Below are 14,563 nucleotides of genomic sequence, written 5' to 3'. Positions count from 1 at the left end.
CCTTTACTAAGTCTTTTGACTCCTAGTGTAGTACCTTTATTTTCCTGTTAAGGTTAATCGGAAGTTACCCTACGTAGGAAGGCCCTGGTGTCTGGGCATCTTAATATACTGTTTTGAGTTCTACCTCAGCCAGGGAAAAAACAAACATAACACCAAAACACCTTCCTCAGACAAGCAGATGTTTGTTAATATTGACCCTTATGTTTTTTCATAAGAAATGTTTTCAGTTTGTAAACTCTTTAAATCCATCTACTCCAAACCTGTCCCCATTCGAAGGATACTTGAATTTTTTTTACACTTTCTTTTTATTTGAGTTTCCATCATTTATTTTCACTTCATAATTACAAAAAAGCTGAGCTGGGCCCCAGGGTACCAACACAGAGAGAGACACTTGTGTGGATTTTGGGCGCAGGTGAGTCCGTCTAATGTAAACATTTCCATAGGTGCTAGATTCGGTGCACCAGTCTTTTAATATTCTCCGATGTCCGGTGTTCTCTGGGCCGAGGTGAGCACTGAGCAGCCTCAGAGGGCAGGTAGCTGTGTCGGTTCATTCTTGGATGCATTTTAATTCCAGTATTTGGAGTGGCTGCTGCAGAAAGGGTGGTGAAACTGGGCAGGAAGTGCTGAGGTGAAAGTGCTGTAGTTCCAGAGTCAGGGTCCTCCTCCCGGTGCTGGTTTCTCAGAACTCCTACGGGGAAAGGACATCTATTAGAGGAAGAGAAATCACTCCAGAAATCACAACACATCAGTAAACGTCCCCTCTAGAAAAGACAGTGTTTGGGGACTATCCCCCATGAAAAGAGAAGGCGGGGGCGGCAAGGAGTGCACTTAATGTAAAACAGGCCTCTGAAAGGAAGAGGACAGAGGACGGGACCTCGAGCTCTGCTGGAGGAAAGGAACGTGCTCTAGAAAAGACGACATAGAAGAACGGAGGTCATCCCCGAAATCAGACATTCCATAAATTAGACGAGCAATGGAACTCACTCCAAACCTGAAGGCCAAGGAGAAGATATCACACTCCAAGAACGTGAGCCGCGTGCAAGGGAGCTCTCTCCAGAAAGGAGAAGGGAGCTGAATGGAGATCCCTCCCGACCTGAAGAGCTCTATGGGGTAAGGAGCTTGCTCAATTATTTGCAATATAGAGAAAGAAAGAACATTTCATAAATCAGAACACAGTAGAAGGAGGCCATCCAGATAAAAAGACAAACTAAAAAGTGGGGTTCTGAAATCAGTGCACAGGTGAAGGGAGCACACATCTAGGAAAAAAGTCAAAGAGAAAGAGGGGGGCTTGGGGATCTGAATCAGTGAAGATGAGAAAGAAGCCCTTCCAGAAAAAAGAGAGACAAAGAGAACGGGGAGGCTTGGGGATTTGAACCAATGTGAGGAGAAAGAAGCCCTTCCGGAAAAAAAGACAAAGAGAAAGGGGAGAGGGCTTGGGGATCTGAATGAGAGAAGAGGAGAAAGAAGCCCTTCCAGAAAAAAGACATAGAGAAAGGGGGGCTTGGGGGATCTGAATGAAAGAAGATGAGGAAGAAGCATCTCGATTTTTCACAACACGTATGGCTTTAGTGATGTGATGTCAATAGGCAGCCCCCTCACTCTGAAAATTATTTTAACACCTCTGCAAGTCAGTGCTGCTGACACAGTTACTTGCATGTCCCCACCAGCTCCTCCCGCCCACTGGTGGTGCTGCCTTGCTCCCTGCTGAGATCTACACATGCACGCAACAGAAATGGGCCTTAGAATCGCCTGGAGTACGTGCATTACTTGAAAGTATGTTCTTCTAGCTCTGATCTGTTGACATCCTCCTTCAGCTCCCACTGACATCTGTGCCTGTTAACACCAAGGAGGGTTTTTAGCTCATCTTTTTCGTAAAGACAGTAACTTAGCAAGGTTATCTAGGCTCTAATAAGGACAAGGGAAATGGTCCCTGTCCTGCTGCTAGATAGTAAAAGGAAGCCATAAATGGTCTGCATCTGCTCCTCCAATACCAGTTAATATGCCCTTGTGTAAAGGGTATAGAGTTATTAGCTTTGCCTGAGTGGGCATTAAGGGCTTAGCTTGGTCTATCGCCCCTTAGTCATATACCTTATTGTTAGACCTGGCACCTTGACGTGGGTCTCCCTATCACTTTTTGTTGCTGTGCCTCATGTGTTTTGCTGGTGTTAGCTACTCAGAGCACTGTGCCACTGCCAATCAGTGCCACAGTGCAAGGGCTCCCTGTATAAAATGTGTATGTTGATTGGATTCCATGATTGGCTTATTTGGTTTACTGTCAGACCCCAGTAAAGTGCACCAGGAGTGCCTAGGGCTTGTAAAACCAAATGCTGCTAGTGGGCTTGCAGCACTGGTTGTGCCACCCACAGAAGCAGCCTGGTAAAATGTTTCTAAGGTCTGCCATTGCAGAACCTGCGTGCAGTCTGGTACTGTTATGCTGACTGGGCAAGTGCACCCACTTGCCAGTCCCTAAACCTTCCCTTTACTTCATGTGAGTCATCCCTATGGTAGGCCCAAGGGCAGGGTGCATTGTAAGTATACGGTAGGACAAGTCCTGAAGTGTGTGGCATGTCCTAATAGTGAATTACAGCCATTTTCGTTTTTCACTATTGCAAGGTTACCCGTTCTCATAGGCCAGAATGGGCTGTTGGAATGTTACATTCTATGATCCTAACAGACTCAGGGAACACCGTAGAAATTCGAGTTTAGTATGCCTGAACTCAGAAAATAAAATACATCTTTTAGTAAAGTTTATTTTAATATTCTGGGTTTGCAAATACCACTTTTAGAAAGTTGGTATTTGCTTGCCTAACCATTTCAGCCCGCCTCTGCTATGATGTGTATCTGCCGTCTGGTTTCTGTGAGTGACAGGGCTGGGGAATTCCAGGAGACAGGCTGGGGCAGCCCAGTGGTGAATAGAGAGATTGACACCCTGATGGGTGGGAGGAGTGCACCTGGACTCTGAATAGAGCTGTGCTCTGCCAACCACAATGCTGGCTCCACCTCCTGTGCAGCGTCTGACGTCTCTGCCCTGCACACTGAAAGAAAAGTCAGAGTCATGTCCACAGAGTGCTCAAGAACTGGTTCTGGCTGGGCAAAGACCCCTTAACCCAAGAGGAACAAAGGAATTAGGGGTATAAGTATTGGGACCCTGCTCCCAAGAAATTAGATCCTGCTTAACAAGAAGAAACCTCTGCCCGACGAGAAGGAACTGGGGAAGCTGAAGGAGGAGTACTGTCCCTGACCTGGGGGATTGGCCTGCAGTGGTTGCCTTGCTGCTGAAGGAGAGGAGAAAAGACTACAAAGACTTTATTTTTCCGACTTGTGCAAAGATCTCTAAGGGCTTGTGAGTAAGCTTGCCCTTGAACGAAGTCCCAGGACCATTGGACTTCATCCGCCTCGCAGATCGCCGCTGGAAACGCTGTTTTCAGCCGCTGCAGGGAGCTGGGTATGCCTTGTACGATCGAATCGAAGCCTGACCGCACCGTACAAAGCATCGCCCACCACAAGTAACGCGACTCTGTGTTCACCGACCCGCACAAGCGCCGTCAACGAGCCGCCGCTCGAACCGTGACTGGGAAGCACCGCTGCGTACAACGCTTCACGCATCGACTCGCAACAGGTCAGGACGACACGCACACTACTGTCGAGGTAGAGTCCGAAGATCGCAGGGAGTTGGGTAAGCATTGCACGGCCCGACTCGCACTGCTTTTAAGGACTGTACGACACCAACTCCCAAGGTACGGCTCGTACGCCGCAATGGAATAGTTCGCATCGCACAAAGCACCGTCCCCTCAAGCAACGCGAGTCTGCGTTCAACGACCCGCATGGGCGCCGTCAACGAGCTGTAGCTCGCACCGCGAAAGGAGGGCATAGCCGCGTGCAACGCTTTCTTTTTCAACGCATCGTCCGTGACGAACTCATCAAAACGAAGGTACTGTGTACGACTCGCAATTTGGTACACCTCGGACCGGAGTGTCCGCCGCGTGTGTTATACTCTTTCTGGGCATTTTCATCACCGGGAGAGCCGGACGAAGGGTACGAAGTGCACAGAACTCTAAAATACGCATTTCAACAAGAACTCTTTATTGCTAATAGTATTGTGGCTCATTTTTGTCGTTATTTGGTCTTGTGCTGAGCCTTTATATAAAGATACCTATTTTGATATAAATCTAGTGTGGTGTCCATTTGTAGTGTTATCACTGAGTTACTGTGTGTGTTCACAAATGCTTAACCTATAACGTCTCTGAGATAAGCCTTGTCTGCTCGAGCCACACTACCTAGAGGGTGAGCAGGGGTTATTTTAGAGGGTAATCCCCTTGTCCTGACTAGAGGAGAGGGTCCCTGCTTGTCACAAGTCCCTACCTGTGTCAATCAGAGACCTCCAATTCTAACACTTATGTACCCAGGTTCTTAAACCATGTTCAAACCTTGAGTTCAAACCCATTCTATTTTAGGTGCTACCTGAACATCAAACCCTGAGTGAAGTACAACTCCCTTTCCTCCTCCAGTATTTAGGAGGAATCCTAGAGATCAAGAAACTCTGTGTAGAAACGTAATGTTCAAATGTCAAGGTGACTTTCTTCTGTGTAGGAAATGTGAACAACGGTGTGAAAGCTATGTCATCAAAAGGACGTGGCTAGACAAAACCTGGAAAATAAATAAACATGTACCCAGCTCTAGTTTTGTTTTGCTACCTCTGCTTCAACGTAATGTTTCCCCATATTTGATGCCTAATTTTTTGGCCGCACCTACATTCAAAGCTTTCCTCTCAGTCTCAAGTCTCCTTAATATAATCTAATTCCACTTCTCCCTTCGCGTCTTCCTATTTTATTTATTTATTTATTTATTTATTTATTTTAGAGGTTTTATATAGAGCTGGCTGGATCCAGAGGTAGCAAAGCGCTTTACATGAAAAAGCTGGTTACGGTAAGAGATAAATTACAGCATAAAAGAATAACAAAAACATCAGAGCACTTTACAAGACTGAGATAAATAAGGTAAAAACAAAATTACAACATTTACAACATCATTATAGGATTAACAGCAGGTAAGACAGAGAATAACATAAGGCTTGAGGTTATACATATCATGTAAACAGATACTCAGAGAAAAGAGTTGAAATACCTATAAGATATGGAAGAGCGAGTATAAGGCGCAGGTAGAGACCTCCAATATATATTGAGGAGGTGGATTTTGAGATCTCTATTAAAGCTGGTGTAGGAAGGGTTGCATTGTAGGTCTTTGGGGAGGGCATTCCAGATGTAGGGGGAATTTCCTGAGAAGGAGCGGGATTGAGTGGATTTCTTTTTTAGCAGAGGTGGGACAAGGAGGAGAGTGTTAGTGCTTCTTAGGGGTTGTGTGCTGTCCGCTTTGCAGAGTTTATTGGCAAGGTATGGTGGTGCATTTTGATGGAGGACCTTGTGTGTGATGCATGCGGTTTTGTAGGTGGATCTGCCTTCAATGGGGAGCCATTTTAGAGTTTTGAGAGCTGGGGAAATGTGATTGAAACGTTTACAGTCGGTGATGAGCCTGGCTGTAAGGTTGAGTACAGATTTGAGTGGAGCTAGGTGGACCTTCCGGTGAGGATGGCATTGCCGTAATCGATTTGTGAAAGGACTACGGATTGAACCACTAATTTAAAATCTTCAGTTGGGAGAAAGGGTTTGATTTTCTTGAGATGACGGAGAGTGAAGAGGGCTCCTTTAGCCAACTTTTTGATGTGGACATTGCGATTTAGACTGTTATCAATGGAGATACCAAGAGATTTTACTGAGTTGGACAAGGAGAGAGAGCAGTTTAGAGCATTGAGGTTGGGGATCCAAGTTTGAATGGGGAGAGGGTTGTTTTTGGGGGAGAAGAGGATGATTTCAGTTTTTGGGGGTTGAGTTTGAGATGATTACGGTGGAACCAGGATCAGGATTGGATTTTAGTGAGGGTGTTATTAAGGTGTATGATGTCAGCATGGGATTTGATCTTGTAATAGAGTTGGGTGTCATCGGCATAAAGATGGTAGTTGATACCAGCTTCATTTAGAATGAGGGTGAGGGGTTCCGTAAAGAGGTCAAAAAGTAAAGGTGTGAGAATAGATCCCTGGGGGACTCCTAGGTTGACCGGAGTGGGTTTAGATAGAAAGTCTTGAATTTTAATTTGTTGGGTTTGATGTTGAAGATAGGAGAAAAACCATTTTTGCGTAGTACCATTCAGGCCAAAGCGATCTATTGAGCACATTAAGTAGAGCAGAGTGGTTAACAGTGTCAAATGCTGCGGGGAGATCAAGGAGGATAAGAAGACATGTCTCACCATTATGAAGGAAGTGGTGAATGTCATCAACAATGTTTAGTATGGCAGTTTCAGTGCTGCAGCCTTTTCTACAGCCTGATTGTAAGGGGTCCAGAAGATTGAATTTTTCGATGTGTTTGTCTAATAGGAGCAAGACACATTTTTCAAGGGCTTTAGAAAGGAGGGGGAGGTTAGTGATGGGGCGGAGGTTGTTTCAGTCATTAGGATCAGCATTAGCGTTTTTGATAATGGGGAGATTTGACCAAGTTGGAGGGACCTAGGGACACTTCCTGTAGCAACGGAGGTGTTGATGATTGAGGTCCAGGACGGGACGATGATGTGCTTTAGGTCTTGGACAAGGTTAGAAGGAAGGGGGTCTTTGGTATGGGAGGATGGTTTTAGTTCAGTAATAATGTTGTGCACTTCGTCCTCAGTTACAGGGAGGAAATTATGCCAGGAGGCAATATTTTTTGGTCGTGAGTATGGGAGGTTGGGTACCAGAGGAGTAGGGGTGGGAAGGTGTGGGGGGTAATTTAGGGAGGGAATAGGAGAAGGAATGTGTGATGAGGGGTTAAGTTGAGGTGAGGTAGGGGGTGAGTATGAGGGGGTCCTAGGAGTGAGGAGTGTGAATTAGAAGAGATGACAGGAGAAAGTAGGGGGTTGGTTGGGATCTGCGTTGAGTGGAAGGATTTATCTATTTTAGCAATTTTTTCTGAGAATAAGTGGGCAATTTCTTTACGTCTAGCGGTTGAGGCAGTCGGCTTAGGCGGAGCTGAGGAGGTTTGGTGCCAGATAATGTTGAACAGTTCTCTAGGTCTGTTTTTGGCCCGATCAAGTTGTGAATGGAAGGAGGATGCCTTTTTGTTAAAAATGTGTTTTTTGTATGTAGACCTAACTGATTTGAGGAGTGTCAGGTTAGAGTAGGAGGGATGCTGTCTCCAGATTCTTTCCATTAGTCTTAATGAGCGTCTTTCGTTGTTAAGTTCGAGGTTAAACCAAGATTTGGAAGAAATGTTTCTTAGAGTTTTAACTTTAGGAGGGGCCAATTGGTCAAGGATATCCGTGACAGCTTTATTAAAGTGATCAGTAAGCTCATTTGTGTTTTGGGAGAGAGGAGTGAGGAGCAGTTGAGCTTGTAGTTTGGACTCAAGTTCGCCAGGAGGGATACGTTTTAGATTTCTGGTCCATTTCATAGGTTTAATTTGTTTCGCGGTGAGGGGAGGCGGCGGGATGGAAATGGTGAACAGTATGAGGTGGTGGTTGGACCAATCAATGGGGATGATGTTAGTCAGGAAGGCTAAGTCATTGTGGGTAATGATAGCATCCAGGATGGTTCATTTGGTGTGGGTGGGGGACTGACAAAGTTGTTTAAGGTCACTGATCTTGAGAAGGTTGGTGAAGAGGGTGGTAGATGGATCATTGGTGTCGTTCAAGTGGAGGTTGAGGTCTGCAAGGAAGAGTTTATTGAGTTGGATAATGAGGATTGTGTAATCAAGTCAGAAAGTTCATCAATAAAGGGGTGTGGATCACCAGGAGGGTGGTAGATAGTGTGTAAACGAATAGAGTGGGCGCCTAGAATTTTAAGTTCAGCTTCAAGGTATTCGAAGGTGGAGTGGCCAGAGTTGTTAACAAGGGAGAGTTGTAGTTCGTTTTTGAAGATTATGGCCAGTCCACCTCCTATTCTGTCAGGTCTGTCGATTCTGAGGATAGAGTATCCATGAGTAGATCAAGCATGCTCGTTGAGTGTTCATTCAGCCAAGTTTCTGGGAGGAACACAATGTCAATGGATTCACTAAAGATAGATTCGGAGATTTCAGTGGCGTGTCGGGCGGCGGATCGGTAGTTAACAAGCATGCAGGCGAGTGGATTGGGGTTATTTTGGGAGGGAGGGCAGGAGTGGATGGAGGTGAGTTGAGGATGGAGTCTGGGGGAGGGGGGAGTGGAGGGAATTCTGTTTGTCCCTAGAATGACAGGGGTGTAGGAGTAGGGGGGAGGTGGGTTGTTGACTGAAGAAGTAGGAAGGTAGGAATTGCATAGGTCTGATGGGGAGAGGTAGTTTAAGGCGCGGTGAGGCCTAGACATACGGTTGTGAGTGGGGAAGTATTCCAATGGTGACGATTGAAGATGGCAGGGATTTTACGGTTGGGGTGGTGGGCATTTGCACGTGAGAGTCCGGTTCCTGAGCTGAGGGATTTAACATCTTCTCTAAGTCGGGAGAGTTCAATCGTTAATAAAGAGAGGTTGCGTTTGATGTTGTGTAGGGTCAGGGTTATAGGGGAGTGGGGGATCTCTAAAGGGGAGGATGACGGTGAGAGGGAGTGAATAGTGTTTGTTGTAGACAGGGGGCAATTGTGTGTAAGGTGTGTGAGGGTCAATGGTGTTGGAATGAGTAGAGTTAAGGCACTTAGGCGTGGGTGGTGGCATGATGGAGGACAATAGATTTAAGAACTCGGGGGATGTGGCTAGAGAAGATATGAGGGCATAAAGAGTGTCAAGTAGGACTGCGTTGGGGATTAACGGTGAAGAAAAATTTGGTGGTTGTGAAGGAGTGTTAAGAGAGGATGAGGGTGGGGCTAGAGGTGGTACGAAAGGAGAGCCAGGGTTGAGGGGTAGGGATTCAGGCTGTGGCATACAGGAAGGAAGGAAGGGGTTAGTTATTTTAGAAGAGGTTGAGGGGGACAGATTGTCAGAGAATGTAAGTGGTAGGGAGAGAGGGTGTTCAGTGGGGATGTCAGTAGGTAGGAGGGGGATCATTGTAGGGAGAGAACGTTTGGGCAAAGGTGGTTGATGTATGGCATTGACTTTAGAGATGAGAGGGGAGGGGGAGTGGGGAATAGGAGATTGGAGTTTGGTGTTGGTAGGAGTGAAGACAGGGGAGAGGGAGAGAGGGGTAGGGGAAAGGGAGAGAGAAGGGGTGTTGAACGATTGGGTATTCGGAGCATTAGGGTTAATTTTGTCTAGGTGGAGAGACAAGGTGTTGAAGTGTAGCTCAAAGATGGTGAGATGTGATTCGGCGGCTTGTATGAGGATGTTACCCGTTTTGAAGATGGAGATGTCGATTTCACCTGGAAATATTGGGGCGGGAGTAGTGGATAATTTAAATCCTTGGGAAATTTTGATTGAGTGAGTGACTGGGAGCTGATGTAGGAAAATGCTTTTCCATTTGGAGGGGAGTTTGGAATAGAATATGTAGGTGGTTTTTACGGGGGAAGAGAGGCTGAGGTAGTTATCAACAATAAGTGTTTGAGGGTTACGAATGAGTAGTTTATGTTTGAAGTTTTTCTTAGCGTTTTTAGACAGTTTGGGGGGGATAAAGGATGGTCCAGGAGTTAGGGCCATGTCTGGAGAGAGTGTAGTCGTCTGGGATTCCTACAGTGTTTACTCAACTTTGGCACACATCCCTATATAACAAATCTTCTTTTCTAGTCCTTATCGATTCTCTTAATCTTATGTTTCTCAATGTAGCTCCTTGCCGCCCTCTGAATGCTACTTGTGCCCTTATGTGGCTTTTAGGTGTATTTATAGTCAATACGCCATGGATGCCCGTAAGCCAGCTCTGACCTCAGACATGAAGTCAGTAAGGGTGTTCGTGAGCTTACCCAGATCCTCACGTGTGGCAAAGTCCGAGGGAGGTGCAACTGCCGGCGGGGAGGGGTCCCTGGCCACTGAAGGAGGGGATGCGGACGCGTGCACGATTACATTTCTGGCTAACTCGGGCGCATGGACTTTGGTAGGTACTGGGTCCGCGGGAAAGTCCTTCACTGTAGCCCTCTGCACTCTCTTGGACCTGGTAGGCCCAGCTTCCTCTATTATCTCCTGTTCAGGTGCTGGAGGCGACAGGCCGACCCTGGAGTCCCCGGGATTGTTGGCATTTAACAGGTCACTTGCCCAAGCAACCCCCTTAGCCTTTATCAAGTCCATGACTGCTTTCAGCTGTGCATCATGGGAAGGTCCTGGCAAGGAGTCATCGACTTGGGACGTCTGGGTGAAGAGAGGGGGAGATCCCTGGCTGTCCATTCTGAACTTGGGCTCTTTCCCTGCAAAAGAAAGTGACTGTGAGCAAAATGGACAAGGTGTGTGGCCGCAGATGCCCCAGCTCTCGGCCCGGACCCAACCAGCCACAGCTTCTATGAGGTGCCGCAAACAAAACCTCCTGCTAACCTCAGATAATCTTGAGCTCACTATACATACCTCTGAAGGATAGGTCCTGGCAGGGGGGGGGGCGAGCAGGAAGCGTAAAGCGAAAAGATACGGCCACGACGTCGGTCTGAAAAGTAAATACAAGCGTGAGAAAAGCTCATGACTAGACCTGACAGCCCAAGGGAGAGCCCCGGTACCGTAAGATCCGGGAAGCCACACAGCACCACGAACTCAAAATACTGAACATGCGCCGAATAACCATTTTGTGCATACACCAGCTGGAACATTAGCAAGCCATGACAAAGCATACTGCATAGCATCAGACTCGATCACAGGACACGTTCATTTGAAATGTAGGCACGTAGAGAAGTGAATAGCCCAGAAACACAGCATGTATGGCGTCGTGTGCGGAACTCGAACCCAGTGCCACCAGCTGCACGTTGACCGCTCCAGCCCTAAGGCTGCATCCTCTCCCTGATCACAATGCGCTCCACCCCGCCTGCTACCGGCCTGGGTGAGGGGGCGGGTTGACGAGGAGCGAAGCGCAGTAAGCCTGCCTGATGGGCAAAACTAGAACAGGCCCGACTGTAATACGTGCTGGAGTTAGGGGTGGGCAGGCCCGTTGAACTCTCCCCCTGGAATACACTCTCCTTCACTACGAAAAAAAGGACAGCGGCTCCCAGGGAGAGGCCGACCCTGGGGCGGGCCCGACCAGGCGGCAAGGCAAAGGCTGAAGGACGCGGCGGGCTCGACGAGGGATGGCCGCCGCCCACAGCCACACGGAAGATGGTGGGGGATTGACCCACAATACATACAATGCAGCTTTGCCGCCTAACGGTTGACCTTTGCTCGGAGAAAACAGGGTTCTACAGCATGAGGGCACCTCATACTACAGCGCTTACTACAAACAGACAGCTTGCTATTGTGTGCAGGGAACGTAAAATAAACACGAAACTGATTAATGTGACAACAAGTACTTGAAGGCAGTTCGCATCGAGCTTTACCAAGAGGACCACTGTTCTCATATTACAACGACGCACGATTCGCCCCAAGAGGGAGGCACAACCCGGAGCTCGGGCAGAGCAATTCAGCGGGCCGGTGGTCGCATCGACACACACCCGACAGGGCGCCCACTCGCGAGCGGTGAGGCGGTCCGCAAGAGCCCAAAACGCGGCCGGGCCGGCTAGGCCTGCCCAGCCTTCCCCAAGCGCGACATCGATGTCGGCTGGATGGGCTCAAAGCCGACTCTACACCCCCACCACCTCAGCGGCCCGACGATAAGCGGGCTGCCTAGCCCGGCTCGACCTCCAAAAAGAGGGAGTAGGCGGAGGGGGGGTAACAGCCCGAAGGCCTGTAATCACCGCAATGTCCCGAAAAGAGTGTCCCTGAAGTACGACGCGCGACGTCCGAAGCGGCAAAGAGGCTACTAAGATGGCATGGGGAAGTTAAATACCCCCCGCCCTGCCTGCCGCCCCGGACGTGTGTCATTGGCCCGCCCCCCTCCTGCCGGGACTCCACCTGCCCGGGGAGGAGTGGATGACTGAAGGTAAGGGGCGGGGGAGGCCCTCTGCGACTACGGGCGCGCCCTCCTGATGGCTACCGGGTGGCCTCGGGCAGCCGCAAATCCAAATGTGGCCTGATTCCTGTTTGCCACACACTGTGATAAACCAGTCGGTATGGGCAGACCTGGATCATTGTGAACTGATACCTGCTGATGTTGAGCCTATCGGGCATATTGGTGGTAAAATGCCAGTTATGGGATACTTTACGACCCATTTGGATTTTAAAAAGAGAAAGGTTAAAGGTAAAATCTTTGTAGCCCAGAAAGTTAAAGTACTATTATGTACCATTATCATTGCGTGTTCAAGTGACAGAGGAATTAGACAGATTGTGTGAGTGGGGTATCATAGAACCTGTTGGATCGTCTGAGTCCTGTGTTGACAATCAAATGCAATGGTAAATTACGCATGTGTGTGTGTACTTCAGGTATCTCAATTAGTGTATGTGGATTAATTGTCATCCTTTACCCCATATTAACGAGATGTTTATGAACTGAGGGAGGGAGTGGGGGGTAAGTGTTTCTTCACATTAGAATTGTTAAATGCCTATCATCAGGTACGAATGCATTTGAAATCAAAACATCTGACTTCATTTAAATCTCCACATGGAGCTTTTCAGTTTGTGCGCATTCCATTTGGACTTGCTTTGCGTCTGCCATTTCCCAGAGAGTAATGCAGTGAGTGTTGTGTGGAGTAGACAATGTCCTGTGCCTTCAGGATGATATTCTTGTATGGCGTTCTGATGTCTAACAACATGATAGTGTGTTGGAGTGCATGTTGGAAAGACTAGAGCAGTCAGTAGTGTGTACTGGAGTTGAGAAATATAAATGCAAAGTGCGTGAAGTTGATTATTTCGGGAATACTATGTCTGAGGAAGGTGTGAAATCCTGTGGCGTAACAACAGCCTCCACCGACATCGCAGTTTGTGGGAGCTCTGGGAGCCAGAGGGCACTGTGCACCATTGCTGGATCTGCCCCACCGGGCGTTTCCTCTGGAGGCTACGAGCGGGGATACCGGTTTAGTTACTGATTTTGCAGCATTGTTGCAAAATAAGCCCCCAGGGCTGACAAAATCAGCAGTCCAGTCACTTTCCAGCCAGAGCATCTGCCAGGCTGCCCAGGGCCTCTGAAGGGGGCAACCTAAGAGGGCGGCCACCCTTAGTGCCACATGATGGCACAGCCCCCAGGAAGCGTTCTAGTGTCTGGGACCTGGAGGGTCCCCAGTGATGTCACTTCCGGCAGGGGAAGGGCGGGGCCGAGGGTATATGGGCTGGGGTCACGGGTCTGGCGCCCTCTTTGATCCCTGGTTGGCCCTGTGGACAGATCCTCCCCCCTCGACCCCGATGAGCGAGCAGTGCTGCCCGGATGCTGTTTTTTGGTGAGTTGTTTTCCCTCCCGCCCCCCCCCCTCTCCCTGCTCCTGGGTTTCCCGTGGGTCCCTGGTGGTTGGGGGCAGCCTTTGTGGTGGGGGAAGGGGGTGGGGGGATGCCTGGGCCTGGTTCTGCGGGCGGTGGGGGGTGAGGGGTGCATGCGGGGTCTTGGCTTCGGTAGGGGCCGGGCTTCGCATTCCTGGAGGCCTGGTGTCTTGCTCGTACGCTATCTTGTGCTCACTTTGGCATAGGTTCATCAGCGCTGTGCCATGCTTTGTTTGCGGGGGAACCTGGTGTACAGGCGGTAATTCTCGTGCGGAGGGACATAAGTGTGGTGGCCAGCGCGGGCCATTCCTCTCGTGGGGCATGAGGCGCGGCTGTGGTGGACTTTACTTTGGTTTACTGATCGCCATCCCTCTGCCTGCGGGTCTCTTGGGGGGGGGGGGGGGGGGGGGGGGGGTCGCGATCTCGTGCGGCCCGGTTAATCCCGGTGCCTTTCCGTCCCCCTTCTGGTGCCGTGTCCCCCTGCCCCGCCTGCCCCCCCTCGCTTGCCTTGTTGTTCTGGGGCGGGTGCGCGTGCTGCTGCTCCTTTTGTCCGTGCCTTGCTGCCTGTGCCCCTTTTCCCGGTCTCCCAGGGTGCGCTTCCCCGGGCCCGTTGTGATCGAGGGGGAGGGTGGGGGAGTGGGCTCCTTGCCGGCGGGCTGGGGTCGCGGTGGGTGGGTAGGCGTGGCCTTCCTGCATGCGTCCCGGGGAGCCTAGACTCTTGCGGCTCTCTCTCTTGCCCCCGCCCACGTTGAGCCTCATGGGGCGGGGTGGGCGCGGACAGGCCTGCATGTGGGTGGGGGGTGAAGGGGGTGGAGGCAAGTTATGTATTTATTTATGAATGCGTTTTTATATAGCGCGGACTTTCCCCAAAGGTTCGGAGCGCTTCACTGTGGGAACGGAACTGATGCATGAGAACATGACAATTGAACGAATTACAAAGCTAGCGTTGCGTTACATGAGCCAATTGTGACAATTGTGTGCCAGCAAAACACTAGAGGTGACAAGCGGTGCATTACAGTAGGCAAAAGTGACTTGTGTGCAGATTACAAAAGCGTACAATGGACATTAGAGGTAGAATACTGCAAGAATCGGAGGACACTCAAATACAGGAACAAACATTACGTAGGCAATGATGGCTCGATTTATTTGTTAAATGTTACACAATCTTATAT

General features: G+C 49.2%; 1 protein-coding gene across 2 annotated transcripts in view; it reads right to left on the bottom strand.

Annotated features, from left to right (window-relative positions):
* Positions 1–286: 286 nt before the first annotated feature.
* LOC147712880 (triggering receptor expressed on myeloid cells 2-like) overlaps positions 287–14,563 on the bottom strand; it is a 696,111-nt gene continuing 681,834 nt past the window's right edge. For both annotated transcript variants that reach the window (XM_086923542.1, XM_086923543.1), the window contains one exon: positions 287–688. In XM_086923542.1, coding sequence (XP_086779668.1) covers positions 680–688 — 9 coding nt within the window. In that variant the 3' untranslated portion in view covers positions 287–679. The remainder of the gene's footprint in view (positions 689–14,563) is intronic.

This window comes from Lissotriton vulgaris, chromosome 5, assembly GCF_964263255.1.
Source record: "Lissotriton vulgaris chromosome 5, aLisVul1.2, whole genome shotgun sequence".
Lineage (NCBI taxonomy): Eukaryota > Metazoa > Chordata > Amphibia > Caudata > Salamandridae > Lissotriton > Lissotriton vulgaris.
Note: the sequence above shows the minus strand (reverse complement) of the source record. Positions and strands in the feature narration are given on the sequence as shown.